We start from the raw sequence: 14030 nt of genomic DNA on the forward strand, positions 1-14030 counted from the left end.
ACGAGGAAAGATGCTGAGGGTATAATTATAATGATGAAACACTGAATAGGCCAGAGGTGGTTCTCTTCTGAAGTTGACGTCGAAGATCAAAAGTTACTGGAAGGAAAATAAAATGTTTTGTTAACAGAATTAGGTGATGAAAGAAAGCCAGATCATATTGTTGTTAAAAACAGCAAGATTTATTGATGGATTTTTTTTTCCGTTCAAAAATACACACGCTTACATCCTCGAAAAACAAAAAACAAAACTTGCTTTTCTGCATCATTTCACAAATTGAATACAAGCTATTAATATGTGAGAAGATACTCTGTAAATATAAAATGCTCGTCTTTGTTTATTTATTACGGAGAAGGCTGCATTATCAAGCAGGAAAGAGTAAAGGTTTGCTTCCGTGTTCCCGCAAATATACGTTCACTCACATACAGACGGGCTCATATATATATATATATATATATTATACATATATATTATATATATATATATATATATACATACATACATACATACATACATACATACATACACACACACACACACACACATATATATATATATATATATATATATTATCAACCATTGCTATTCCATTGCAGAACAGATGCCTCAGACATGTCCTTCCACTTGCGTGTGGTTATGGTCTTGCTATGCCACTCTACGTCCGTAAACATTCTTAGTTCGTCAATCCATCGTCTTCCCTTCCTTCCCCTGCTTTTTTTCCAATCTCTAGGGACCCATTGTGTTATTCTTAATGTCCATCTATTATCTGCCATACTCATTGTATGTCCTACCCATGTCCATATATTCTTATTACATGTTGTCTGAATATTGTCTACTTTAGTTTGCTCTCATATTCAAGTTTCTCTTCTCTGTCTCTTAGTGCTTTCCTATCATTATTCTTTCCATAGCTCTTTCAGTTGCAACTAGGTCATGTTCTAAGTCTTTAGTAGGGCTCCAAGTTACCGATGCATAAATTAATGCTGGTAGGACCATCTGATTAAATACTTTTCTTTTTTTTAGAGAAAGTGGCATTTTACCTTTCATAATCTCATTTTTGTATCTTATTATTATTATTATTATTATTACTATCCAAGCTACAACCCTAGTTGGAAAAGCAAGATGCTATAAGCCCAGGGGCTCCAACAGGGAAAAATAGCCCAGTGAGGAAAGGAAATAACGAAATAAATAAATGAAGAGAACAAATTAACAATAAATCATTCTTAAATAAGAAACAACGTCAAAACAGACATGTCATATAATAAACTATCAACAACATCAAAAACAAATATGTCATAAATAAACTATAAAAAGACTATGTCTGCCTGGTCAACAAAAAAGCATTTGCTCCAACTTTGAACTCTTGAAGTTCTACTGATTCAACCACCCGATTAGGAAGATCATTCCACAACTTGGTCACAGATGGAATAAAACTTCTAGAGTACTGCGTAGTATTGAGCCTCGTGATGGAGAAGGCCTGGCTATTAGAATTAACTGCCTGCCTAGTATTACGAACAGGATAGAATTGTCCAGGGAGATCTGAATGTAAAGGATGGTCAGAGTTGTGAAAAATCTTATGCAACATACATAATGAACTAATTGAACGACGGTGCCAGAGATTAATATCTAGATCAGGAATAAGAAATTTAATAGACCGTAAGTTTCTGTCCAACAAATTAAGATGAGAATCAGCAGCTGAAGACCAGACAGGAGAACAATACTCAAAACAAGGTAGAATGAAAGAATTAAAACACTTCTTCAGAATAGATTGATCACCGAAAATCTTGAAAGACTTTCTCAATAAGCCTATTTTTTGTGAAATTGAAGAAGACACAGACCTTATATGTTTCTCAAAAGTAAATTTACTGTCGAGAATCACACCTAAAATTTTGAAAGAGTCATACATATTTAAAGAAACATTATCAATACTGAGATCCGGATGTTGAGGAACCACCGTCCTTGACCTACTTACAATCATACTTTGAGTTTTGTTAGGATTCAACTTCATACCCCATAATTTGCACCATGCACTAATTCTAGCTAAATCTCTATTAAGGGATTCACCAACCCTAGATCTACAATCAGGGGATGGAATTGATGCAAAGAGAGTAGCATCATCTGCATATGCAACAAGCTTGTTTTCTAGGCCAAACCACATGTCATGTGTATATAGTATGAAAAGTAATGGGCCAAGAACACTACCCTGTGGAACACCGGATATCACATTCCTATAATCACTATGGTGCCCATCAACAACAACTCTTTGAGATCTATTACTTAAAAAATCAGTAATAATGCTAAGAAACGACCCACCCACTCCCAACTGTTTCAGTTTGAAAATAAGGGCCTCGTGATTAACACGGTCAAAGGCAGCACTAAAATCAAGGCCAATCATACGAACTTCCCGACCACAATCAAGGGATTTCTGTACAGCATTGGAGATTGTAAGAAGGGCATCACATGCTCCAAGGCCTTTACGAAAACCAAATTGCAAACTAGGGAGTAGATGATTACCTTCAGCAAACCTATTAAGACGTTTTGCCAGAAGACGTTCAAAAACTTTAGATAATATGGGAGTTATGGAAATTGGGCGGTAATCAGTGGGACTTGAGCTACCACAAACACATTTACATAGAGGAGTAACATTACCAATTCTCCAACTAGTGCTAAAAGCTCCTCTTCTTGCTAACTTACGCAAAATAACAGATAACTTTGGAGCTAAGAAATCTGCTGTCTTTATAAAAAACAAAGGAAAAATACCATTTGGGTCTACACCTCCATAAGCATCAAGGTCCATCAACAGAGCTTTAATCTCACGAGATCGAAAAGCTAAACTAGTTAGTTTAGCCTCAGGAAAACAGGAATGAGGAAGTTCAAGTTTTTCATTACTCTGTTTACTGTCAAAAACATCAGCCAAAAGGGTTGCCTTTTCCTTTGGACAGTGAGTGACTGAGCCATCTGGTTTAAGTAAAGGAGGAACTGTTGCATCTACACCAAAGAGTGCAGATTTAAGGGTAGACCACCATTTATGTTCCTGAGTTGTACCAGAAAGTGTTTCTTTTATGGTTAAATTGTACTCCTTTTCAGTTGAGGCATAAACTCTCTGAGCAAAAGCTCGAAGCTGAGTATAGTTGTTCCAGGTCAAATCTGATCTGTTACCCTTCCAAAGTTGATAGGCCTCCTGCTTCTCCAAAAAAGCACGTCTGCAATCATCATTGAACCACGGTTTGTCCTTCACTCGGTACCTTAGCACACGAGAAGGGATACGCCTATCAATTATGTTGACTAGATTCTCATTCAAAGGGACAACAAACGCTCTCCATCCCATTATTATCCTTATTTTAATTTTGGTCTCGTGTCCTGGGGAAACATTTACTGTCTTTCCTAGCTACATATATTCATTAACAATCTCTTGACTAGAGGGTCGTCCATAACCCTTAACTGACTTTATTCAAACTAGATAACGAGCTTATATACAAATAGCTAAGGGCAACTATTTCACAAAATTCCAACAATGTAAAACATGCAATGAGCAGCTTAAACAGGTTTTTTTTTATTATCAGTGCTGGAGAGAGCAAGAGATAAAGAAAAAACCAATAGCATTACAGTATATTAGCGTGTATGAAAGACGCGTGCATTACAAAATAATTGTTCTACCCAATGTCTATATATGCTCTACCCAAGGTCTTTATGTCATATATAGACCTTGGCTCTACCCAAGGTCTTTATGTCACATATAAACCTTGGCTCTACCATCATATACAAATCAGCATATACGTCAGTTTTCCATTTCCCCATAAGTACTGAATCAGCGTTGAACTAAAACTCTTTACTATGGCACAGAATATGGTAGTACATCTCACCATCGGCTGAAAGTTGAAACGCGTAATTGCCATTTTTATTCAGCGGACAGCCTCCGTTAAAAGCATACGTCCTTTCCATTCTCTATTGCCACTTACCGCTAGATCTTGTTCCTCCTCTTCCGCAGCCTTTCCAGGACATCTTACGGTTTCCTTCTACATAGAGCGTGCGTCTTCCAGGGGATACACAATAACATATCTTAATGTTTTTTTTTTTTTTTTTTTTTTTTTTTTTTTTTTTTTTTTTGAATGTTTATTTTTTTTGCAGTTTGTGTAATGTTATTTATTCTATATTTCATATTTAGAAAAAATATATATTCATTATTTCCTCTTGGAGCCGTAGGGCTTATAGCATCTTGCTTTTCCAACTAGGGTTGTAGCTTAGCTATTAACAACAACAACAACAAAAACTACAACAACAACAATAATAATAATCATAATAATAATAATAATAATAATAATAATAATGATAATATATAGATAGATAGGTAGACTGTGATCTTTGACCTTGACATTTCAAAATTTAATCATTTCCAGCTTTTTACATAACATATAATCCTTGCAAGTTTCATTAAGATTAAAATTATGGCCTGGAAGCTGTTCACAAACAAACACACACACACACACACACACACTCTCTCTCTCTCTCTCTCTCTCTCTCTCTCACACACACACACACACACACACACACACGCACAAACAATCGCTAATGGAGGTAATAAAGATAATTATTAATAATAATAATGTATGGCAGATATGCTAAGAGTATAAAAATTTTTGATAATATCAGGGATTTCTTTTCATATAATTTTTCTTTTATAACTTTTTTTTTTTATAAAATAAAAAGCTTAAATTTAAATTGTTCTATACACAATTGCTGCTATAAAAATAGGATATTTTATATTTTAATGATTGATATAGAGTCGTAGTATTTTATCGATATATATTTGTATTTTTAGGTAATCTTTATTTACAAAATATTTACCCCAACGTGAATATTACTGTTTATATTTTGTCTTGGATTATTGTTTCTTTATTCTTGGATTAATTTGATCTAATTACACTGTTATCCTGTTACGAACATTAATTCGTCGTTTTTGGAAATCATTATTAATACTATTAAGATTATTAAAGGTATTATTACTGCAATTATTAAAGTTATAATTACTGAAATTTTTATTATTATTAAAATTAATAAAATTATTATTATTAAAATTATTATTGTAATAATCATCAAAATTAGAATATTATTACTGAAATTATTATTATAGAAATTGTTGTTATTATTGAAAATATTAAAATTATCATACTTGAAATTATTATTATTTCATTGTTATAATAGAAATTGTTATTATCATGGAAAATAGAGTTATCATTATTATTAAAATTATTATTATTATTATTATTATTATTATTATGTTATTGTTATTGATGTTATTATTTTATTGTTATTATTATTATCATCATCATCATCATCTTACACGTTTCTGAACTAATCTGACATTTGACCTGGTTGTGAACGTTAATTTAATGGAACAGATTGCAACACATAATTTAGGTTCACGAGCACTGAATCATTCTCAATTTATTTTCATTTGTGCTAAGATTTTTTTCGGGTTTTATTTTTGATTTTTAATAAAATAGATTTAAAAGCATTATTTTGATTCGTTCAACTATTTTAAGTTTGATATTTAATCCCAAACAGACAGGTAATCTTTAAGAAAATTTATCATTATTGGTCCTCCTTTTCTTTATTCGGAATGTTTGAGACTTCCATCAAAATTGTAAGTTTTCCTCTGTGAAAGACGTTACTTTGGAAAGACGAATGATTCAACTCTTCCTCTTCTTTTCAAGATCTATCTTATTATTTGAAGCATTTGGAATTCTGGTTATTTTAAAGCTATTGTGCCTTAGGAGTTTGTTTTTTTTTTTTTTTTTTTTTTTGTGTGTGTGTGTGTGTGTGTGTGTGTGTGTGTGTGAAACCTTCCATTTCATCTTGTCTTTGTTGAATTTTACCAAGTTTTAAGGAAATTTTATTTTGAAGTAATGCATTTTTTCCAGTGGATTTTGTTATTATTATTATTATTAATTGCTAAGCTACAACCCTAGTTGGAAAAGCACAATGCTATAAGCCCAGGGGCTCCAACAGGGAAAATAGCCCAGTAAGGAAAGGAAACAAGGAAAAATAAAATTTTCAAGAAGAGTGACAACATTGAAATAAATATCTGCTTTAAAAACTATAAACATTTTAACAAAACAAGAGGAAGAGAAATAAGATAGAATAGTGTGCCCGAGTGTACCCTCAAGCAAGAGAACTCTAACCAATGGCAGTGGAAGACCATGGTACAGAGGCTATGGCACTACCCAAGACTAGAGAACAATGGTTTGATTTTGGAGTGTCCTTCTCCTAGAAGAGCTGCTGACCATAGCTAAAGAGTCCCTTCTACCCTTACCAAGAGGAAAGTAGCCACGGAACAATTACAGTGCAGTAACCCCTTGGGTGAAGAAGAATTGTTTGGTAATCTTAGTGTTGTCAGGTGTATGAGTACATAAGAGAATATATAAGGAATATGCCAGACTATTCGGAGTGTGTATGTAGGCAAAAGGGAAAATTAACTGTAACTAGAGCGAAGGATCCAATGTAGTACTGTCTGGCCAGTCAAAAGACCCCATAACTCTCTAGCAGTAGTATCTCAATGGGTGGCTGGTGCCCTGGCCAACCTATTACCTTTAAATCTGGTTTTAAGTGTATCTATCTATCTATCTATCTATCTATCTATCTATATATATATATATATATATAATGTCATCATCATCATATATATATACATATATATATGTATATATATATATATATATATATAATGTCATCATCATCGCCGCCTCCTACACCTATTCACGCCAAGGGCCTCGGTTAGATTTTGCCAGTCATCTCTATCTTGAACTTTTAAATCAGTAATACTCCATTCATCATCTCCGACTTCTCGCTTCATAGTCCTCAGCCATATAGGCCTGGGTCTTCCAACTCTTCTAGTGCCTTGTATGGCCCAGTTGAAGTTTGGTGAACTAATATATATATATATATATATATATATCTATATATATATATATATATATATATATGTATGTGTGTGGGCGTGTGCGTGTGCGTGTGCGTTCTTATGATCTTGTCTAACTTATTCTTGAATTCGTCTACCGTAAAAGAGAGAGAGAGAGAGAGAGAGAGAGAGAGAGAGAGAGAGAGAGATATACAAGGATTTGTGATGTCTCAAAGACCTTTTTAGTCTATCCGCGGAGACTCCATTTGCTCGGGTAGAGCGAATTAATTTAAACGTTCAGTGAGTTCTTTATGATCTTGTCTAACTTATTCTTAAATTCTTCCTTGCAACTTATTACAGGATAAGATCTCATCTTACATAACATCAAATGTAGAATTTTCTCTTCCTGCAATTTTTAATGACCTTTGACCCGGCTTCAACCAATGCCTTCACCTTCTTACTTGACCCCTCATACGACCTTCAGCAACCTTGAAGTCAGTCACTGTATATAAACAGCAGGTTGAAGGGTTCACTTGTTTTATAAATAATATCTTTTTTCGTCTTCTCTCTTTTCAAAAAGGGTTTGATTATAAATTTTTCTGGCTATATTTTTTTCAGACGTAATTTCGTTATTATTATTTTTTTTTACCTAAAATTACTCTATATTTCCTTCGAGATTATTAAAATTCTATTAGAGAACCAAGAGAAGAGACTAACTAAATTATTAAATTATAATTCTGTCTTATATTAATCAAAGCATTTGTTCATTGGAAAAGTTATATTTCGAAAAGCTATTAATTTCTTTCTATCAATATGTTCTGGACTTATTTTATTTTTACCCAGTAACTTATCTAAAGAGAATCAAAAGAGGAAAATTGATTATAAATTTGAAAAAAAAACAAAACAGATTTTAACGATTACTTATATGAAGACTGATTAAAATCTATCGTGTATCAATTTTATATCTATATGAATAGGTATAATATTTTTAATAAATAAATCAAGTAAAGATAAATTGAATAGTGATGGTTATATACCATCATGAAATGCACAGCATAGATAACATAATTTATTGTTGTAAAGACAACATTAAACCTCGAAAGAGCCTCAAGAATGTTTTCATTGGAAGAGAGCAAACATTGTCCGATCTCGTGGTGAGTTGTGTTGGCCGATGTGATAACGTCCCTGATTGGTGAACGCCAGGCTGGGTTTTGAGTCCTGCTCAAACTCGTTTGTTTTTTGGTCGCTGCAATTTCACCATCCTTGTGAGATGAGAATGAGGGGTTTGGGGGGAGCCTATAGGTCTCTTTGCTGAGTCATCGGCAGCCATTGCCTGTCCCTCCTTGGTCCTAGCTTGGGTGGGGATTTGAGTCCTGCTCAAACTCGTTCGTTTCTTTGGTTCCTGCAACCTCACCATCCTTGTGAGGTTAGGATGAGGGGTTTGGGGGAGCCTATAGGTCTATCTGCTGAGTCTTCAGCAGCCATTGCCTGTCCCTCCTTGGTCCTAGCTTGGGTGGAGAGGGGGCTTGGGCGCTGATCATATGCTTATGTGGTCAGTCTCTAGGGTATTGTTCTGCTTGCTAGGGCAATGTCACTGCCCTTTGCCTCTGCCATTCATGAACGACCTTTAAACCTCTAACCCTTTATGCTCAAGGTATTAGCAGGCTGTTTTTTTTTTTTTGGCTCGTTCATTGTATTTCGTTGTGGCTTTTTTTGTCGTTCTGGAGAAAATATCGTGACTTTTTTTCCTATTGTAATTGTTTTGAGTTTTTCTGCACTTTCAAATTTACCATAAAAACGGTAAAAATCTTGGAATTAATGTTGCCAGCCATTTGTCGTTTTAAAAACAGATATATTGACGTAAAGGAGTGATATTGCGGTTACCATCGTGTAAAAGATAATAACGAAATAGAGTAAAATTACGGTTGCCTGCATTTTACTGAAATACTGCTGAGAGCAGTATATTTTTACGGAGAATTGGCGATGAAAATTGCGGTTTTTTTTTTTTTTTTTTAACAGCATAGGGAGTGTTTTTATTGATCAAGCCGTTTTTCATGCCCTGTCTTGCAGTGTTTCGTTGAAATTGTTTAATAGGGTCTTTCCTTTTAAAACGCAGTTCTCTCTCTCTCTCTCTCTCTCTCTCTCTCTCTCTCTCTCTCCACAATATGGGTCAAGCATTTAAAGCCCGCTCATGAATGGCAGAGGCAAGGGATAGTGACATTGCCCTATCAAGCATGACAATGCCCTAGACTCTACGCCCAAGCCCCCTCTCTATCCAAGTTAGGACCAGGGAGGAGCAAGCAATGGCTGCTGGTTACTCAGCAGATAGACCTATAAGCTCCCCTAAACCTTAGCTCACAATGATGGTAGGGTTGCAGATGCTAAAGGCACTAACGAGTCTAAGCGGGACCCAAACCCTCGTCTGGCAAACACAAGAAGAGACGTTACCAATCAGGATTGTTTACACAAGTCTTTTTATCACCGGTATTCCATACTGTCAAACCCGTGTTTAGTCACTTCGTTGTTTCAAACACATTATTGGACCTGAACATGAACACCTTAAAGACCATTCTACGTGGAAAGAAATGGCTAGAAGCTAGGAGGACGCCCCTACTACCCCCCCCCCCCACACCTGTCCCGTAGAAGACCCCCCCCCCCCCCCTCCTCCCCTGTCCCATTCAATTCTTCCCCTGCCGCTCTCAGTCTATCCCCGCTCGCCATAAAGTGCATCTGCGTTATGTCCGTCTGCTTCGGAGGCGCACTCAAAATGACCTGGCATTTAGGGAAGCGAGAGGGACCTTGGAGGGGCCAGGTCCCTTTAATGCATTGTTCTATTGAAGGGAGTCGCAGACGGTCGCTGGAGGTAGAAGAGGTGGAGGATGAAGGAAGAGGAGTAAGCTCTTAGAGAGAGAGAGAGAGAGAGAGAGAGAGAGAGAGAGAGATGAGAGTTAAAGGATTTTGGATATCTCAAAGACTTGTTTAGTCCATCCGTGGAGACTCGATTTGCTCTTGGGTAGAGCCTAACTTATTCTTGAATTCATTTGCTGAGAGAGAGAGAGAGAGAGAGAGAGAGAGAGAGAGAGAGAGATTGTGTGTTAAAGGATTTTGGATATCTCTAAGACTTTTTTAGTCCATCCGTGGAGACTCGATTTGCTCATAGGTAGAGCGAATTGGTTTAAACGTTGAGAGAGTTCTTATGATCTTGTCTAACTTATTCTTGAATTCGTTCTCTGAGAGAGAGAGAGAGAGAGAGAGAGAGAGAGAGAGATTTTGCATGTCTCAAAGACTTTTTTTAGTCCATCCGCGGAGACTCAATTTGCTCTTGGGTAGAGCGAATTAGTTTAAACGTTGAGAGAGTTCTTATGATCTTGTCTAACTTGCTGAGAGAGAGAGAGAGAGAGAGAGAGAGAGAGAGAGAGAGAGAGAGAGAGAGAGATGTTCAAACAGTTGGAGAAGAATTGTTAAGATGGCTTAAGAATGAAACTATTGAAGATGTACAACCGAGAATAGTCTTTTGTGATATTTTGAAACGGAATTTTACTGCCATTATTCCTTGCGAAAAAGGGATGAATAAATGGGAGGGGGATGTTAGTACTGTACCGGTAATACACAAAACCTAATAAGCATGTTACAATTGTTGTATAAAGTGTTATACGTAAGAATATTTACGCTGATTAAAGTTCCTCTCAGACGTTGAATCTCAATATCTACTCACTAGTTTTATTTATTTTACATTCTCTCTCTCTCTCTCTCTCTCTCTCTCTCTCTCTCTCTCTGCAATGCAACATAATTACTCTTACAGCAGATCTTTCACCTTAGTGTTTATTAGAAGTTTTGAAAATACGACAATTTAGGTAATGTTCATGTTATCAAAAAAAAATTAAAAAAAAAATAATAAAAAAAAAATATCTCGTATTTTACCTCTTTGGATAAAGTGTTAGGCAAGAATTTTCCTGGTTACACAAAGATGGGAGAAAGATTTTATTATTATTATTATTATTATTATTATTATTATTATTATTATTATTACTTGCTAAGCTACACCCTAGTTGGAAAAGCAAGATGCTATAAGCCCAAAAGCTCCAACAAGGAAAGTAGCCCAGTGAGGAAAGGAAATAAAGAAATATATAAACTACAAGAGAAGTAGTTAGCAATTAAAAATATTTTGAGAAGAGTAACTTTAGAATAAATATTCTATATATAACCTATAACAACTTGAAAAAACTAAACAAAAGGAAGAGAAATAAGATCGAACAGTGTGTCCAAGTGTACCCTCAAGCAAGGGGAACTTTAGGTTTTGATTTAGCTGGTTAAGGAGACGAGAAAGATTATTCACAGCACAACATAGCTGGTTAAGGAGACAAAGCACAACATAGCTGGTTAAGGAGACAAAGCACAACATTAGCTGGTTTAAGGAGACGATAAACATTATACACAGCACAACATAACTGGTTAAGGAGACGAGAAAGATTATACACAGCACAACATAGCTGGTTAAGGAGACGAGAAAGATTATACACAGCACAACATAGCTGGTTAAGGAGACGAGAAAGATTATACACAGTGCAACATAGCTGGTTAATGATACGAGAAAGATTATACACAGCACAACATAGCTGGTTAAGGAGACGAGAAAGATTATACACAGCACGACATAGCTGGTTAGGGGGACGATAAACATTATACACAGCACAACATGACTGTTTTAAGGAGACGATAAAACATTATACACAGCACAACATAGCTGGTTAGGGAGACGATAAAGATTATACTCAGCACAACATAGCTGGTTAGGGAGACGATAAAGATTATACACAGGACAACATAGCCGGTTAAGGGGACGAGAAAGATTATACACAGCACAACATAGCTGGTTAGGGAGACGATAAAGATTATACACAGCACAACATAGCTGGTTAGGGAGACGATAAAGATTATACACAGCACAACATAGCTGGTTAGGGAGACGATAAAGATTATACACAGGACAACATAGCCGGTTAAGGAGACGAGAGAGATTATACACAGCACAACATAGCTGGTTAGGGAGACGATAAAGATTATACTCAGCACAACATAGCTGGTTAGGGAGACGATAAAGATTATACACAGGACAACATAGCCGGTTAAGGGGACGAGAAAGATTATACACAGCACAACATAGCTGGTTAGGGAGACGATAAAGATTATACACAGCACAACATACCTGGTTAGGGAGACGATAAAGATTATACACAGCACAACATAGCTGGTTAGGGAGACGATAAAGATTATACACAGGACAACATAGCCGGTTAAGGAGACGAGAGAGATTATACACAGCACAACATAGCTGGTTAAGGAAACGAGAAAGATTATACACAGCCCAACATAGCTGGTTAAGGAGACGAGAAAGATTATACACAGCCCAACATAGCTGGTTAAGGAGACGAGAAAGATTATACACAGCCCAACATAGCTGGTTAAGGAGACGAGAAAGATTATACACAGCCCAACATAGCTGGTTAAGGAGACGAGAAAGATTATACACAGCCCAACATAGCTGGTTAAGGAGACGAGAAAGATTAAACACAGCACAACATAGCTGGTTAGAGAGATGAGAAAGATTATACACAGCACGACATAGCGGGTTAAAGAGACGATAAAGATTATACACAGCACAACATAGCTGGTTAGGAGACGATAAAGATTATACACAGCACAACATAGCTGGTTAGGGAGACGATAAAGATTATACACAGCTCTTGTTGTGAAAAGTAATTCAAAATAAGAAATGTGCAACAAAAAGGGGGACTTGTACGATGGACGAGCAAGGGACCCGGAATGGGACCAAGGAGAGAGAGAGAGAGAGAGAGAGAGAGAGAGAGAGAGAGAGAGAGAGAGAGAGAGAGAGAACCCTTGCAATTTATAACAGGATTTTATGATGTGAGGGAGAAGGGTGGGGTGAATTGTGTATTAGGATAACTTTTTTTTTCTTATTTCCATTCCACGAAGGTTAAAAACTCTCTCATCCGGAATATTCTTGTGAAAGCTGTTTTCTTTATTCAGACGGTGTTTTTTTTTTATTTTATTTATTAATATACTTATTTTGATGCTTTTGACGTAGTGCCTCTACTGTATTGAAAAGCATCGATAGGGAAGTATTTGTATACCGATTGAGCAAAATCCTTTGGCTTACTTCGTGAAATGCTTCATGCGTTTCCTTCGATGACCTTCACAGTTGCGACTCCAAGTTTGCTTGTGGAGTTAGTGATCTAATAAGTTAAAGTGTGTTGTAAGTTGAAATAAAATGGATCACTGTATTTTTAGGGAGCTTGATTTATATATATATATATATATATATGTGTGTGTGTGTGTGTATATATATATACACATATTTATATATATATATATACATATATATATATATATATATACATATATATATATATATATATATATACATATATATATATATATATATATATATATATATATACATATATATATATATATATATATATATACATATATATAAATATAGTATTATTTAACCTTTCGGTGGAAAATTGGCTGCTGAAATTTGTCATGGGTACATGTGGAATTGACATGCTTCTGATGAACGTTTTCAGTTTGGGGGCACTCTACGCTAACGGTTTTTGTAGTCCCTCTACTATTGTGTTGTTTCCAGCTTCCGCCAATCGCTCAAGTATTCTGACAACTAAAATATATCGGCATGGCCATAGTCTACAAAAGTAACTTTTCGTATGGGAAGCTAAGGTCGAGCGTATGAATATCGTAAGTAATTCTAGCCCATACGGTTAAAAGCAGAGGGTCGGAAATCCCTTGATGCTCAGACACGTGTGCGAGATGAAAAAGGTGCCATGTACTGATTATGTCACGTTGGAGTTTTTTCTGTTTTTGTAGGTGAATTATAGTCATATATATAAAAAATTGATGCTATTTTATGTTTTACTTTGAAAAATGTAATGGTTGAACTTTTTAGTTTATATATATTGAGCGTAGAAATGGTCTTTTGTAATAATGTAATTGGCATCGTATAGTCTGTTTGGGAGTTCTGTGTAGCATCTTTTGCTTCAGTAGCGCTTGTGCTGCAATGGTGTGTGGTTGTGTGTACCGCGTTCGCTTTCTTCGTGTT

The 14030-nt window shown here is 35.7% G+C and overlaps 2 protein-coding genes across 5 annotated transcripts in view; one reads left to right on the plus strand and one right to left on the minus strand.

Moving 5' to 3' along the window:
* LOC137650217 (neuron navigator 3-like) overlaps window positions 1–14030 on the plus strand; it is a 1066036-nt gene that overhangs the window by 960965 nt on the left and 91041 nt on the right. The window lies entirely within an intron of this gene.
* The window catches only part of LOC137649485 (uncharacterized), a 30125-nt gene continuing 27667 nt past the window's right edge, over window positions 11573–14030 (minus strand). The window contains exons 3-4 of the mRNA XM_068382468.1: window positions 12099–12224; window positions 11573–11972 (exon numbers count right to left, since the gene is read on the minus strand). Coding sequence (XP_068238569.1) covers window positions 11573–11972; window positions 12099–12224 — 526 coding nt within the window. The remainder of the gene's footprint in view (window positions 11973–12098; window positions 12225–14030) is intronic.

This window comes from Palaemon carinicauda, chromosome 11 (assembly GCF_036898095.1).
Source record: "Palaemon carinicauda isolate YSFRI2023 chromosome 11, ASM3689809v2, whole genome shotgun sequence".
NCBI lineage: Eukaryota > Metazoa > Arthropoda > Malacostraca > Decapoda > Palaemonidae > Palaemon > Palaemon carinicauda.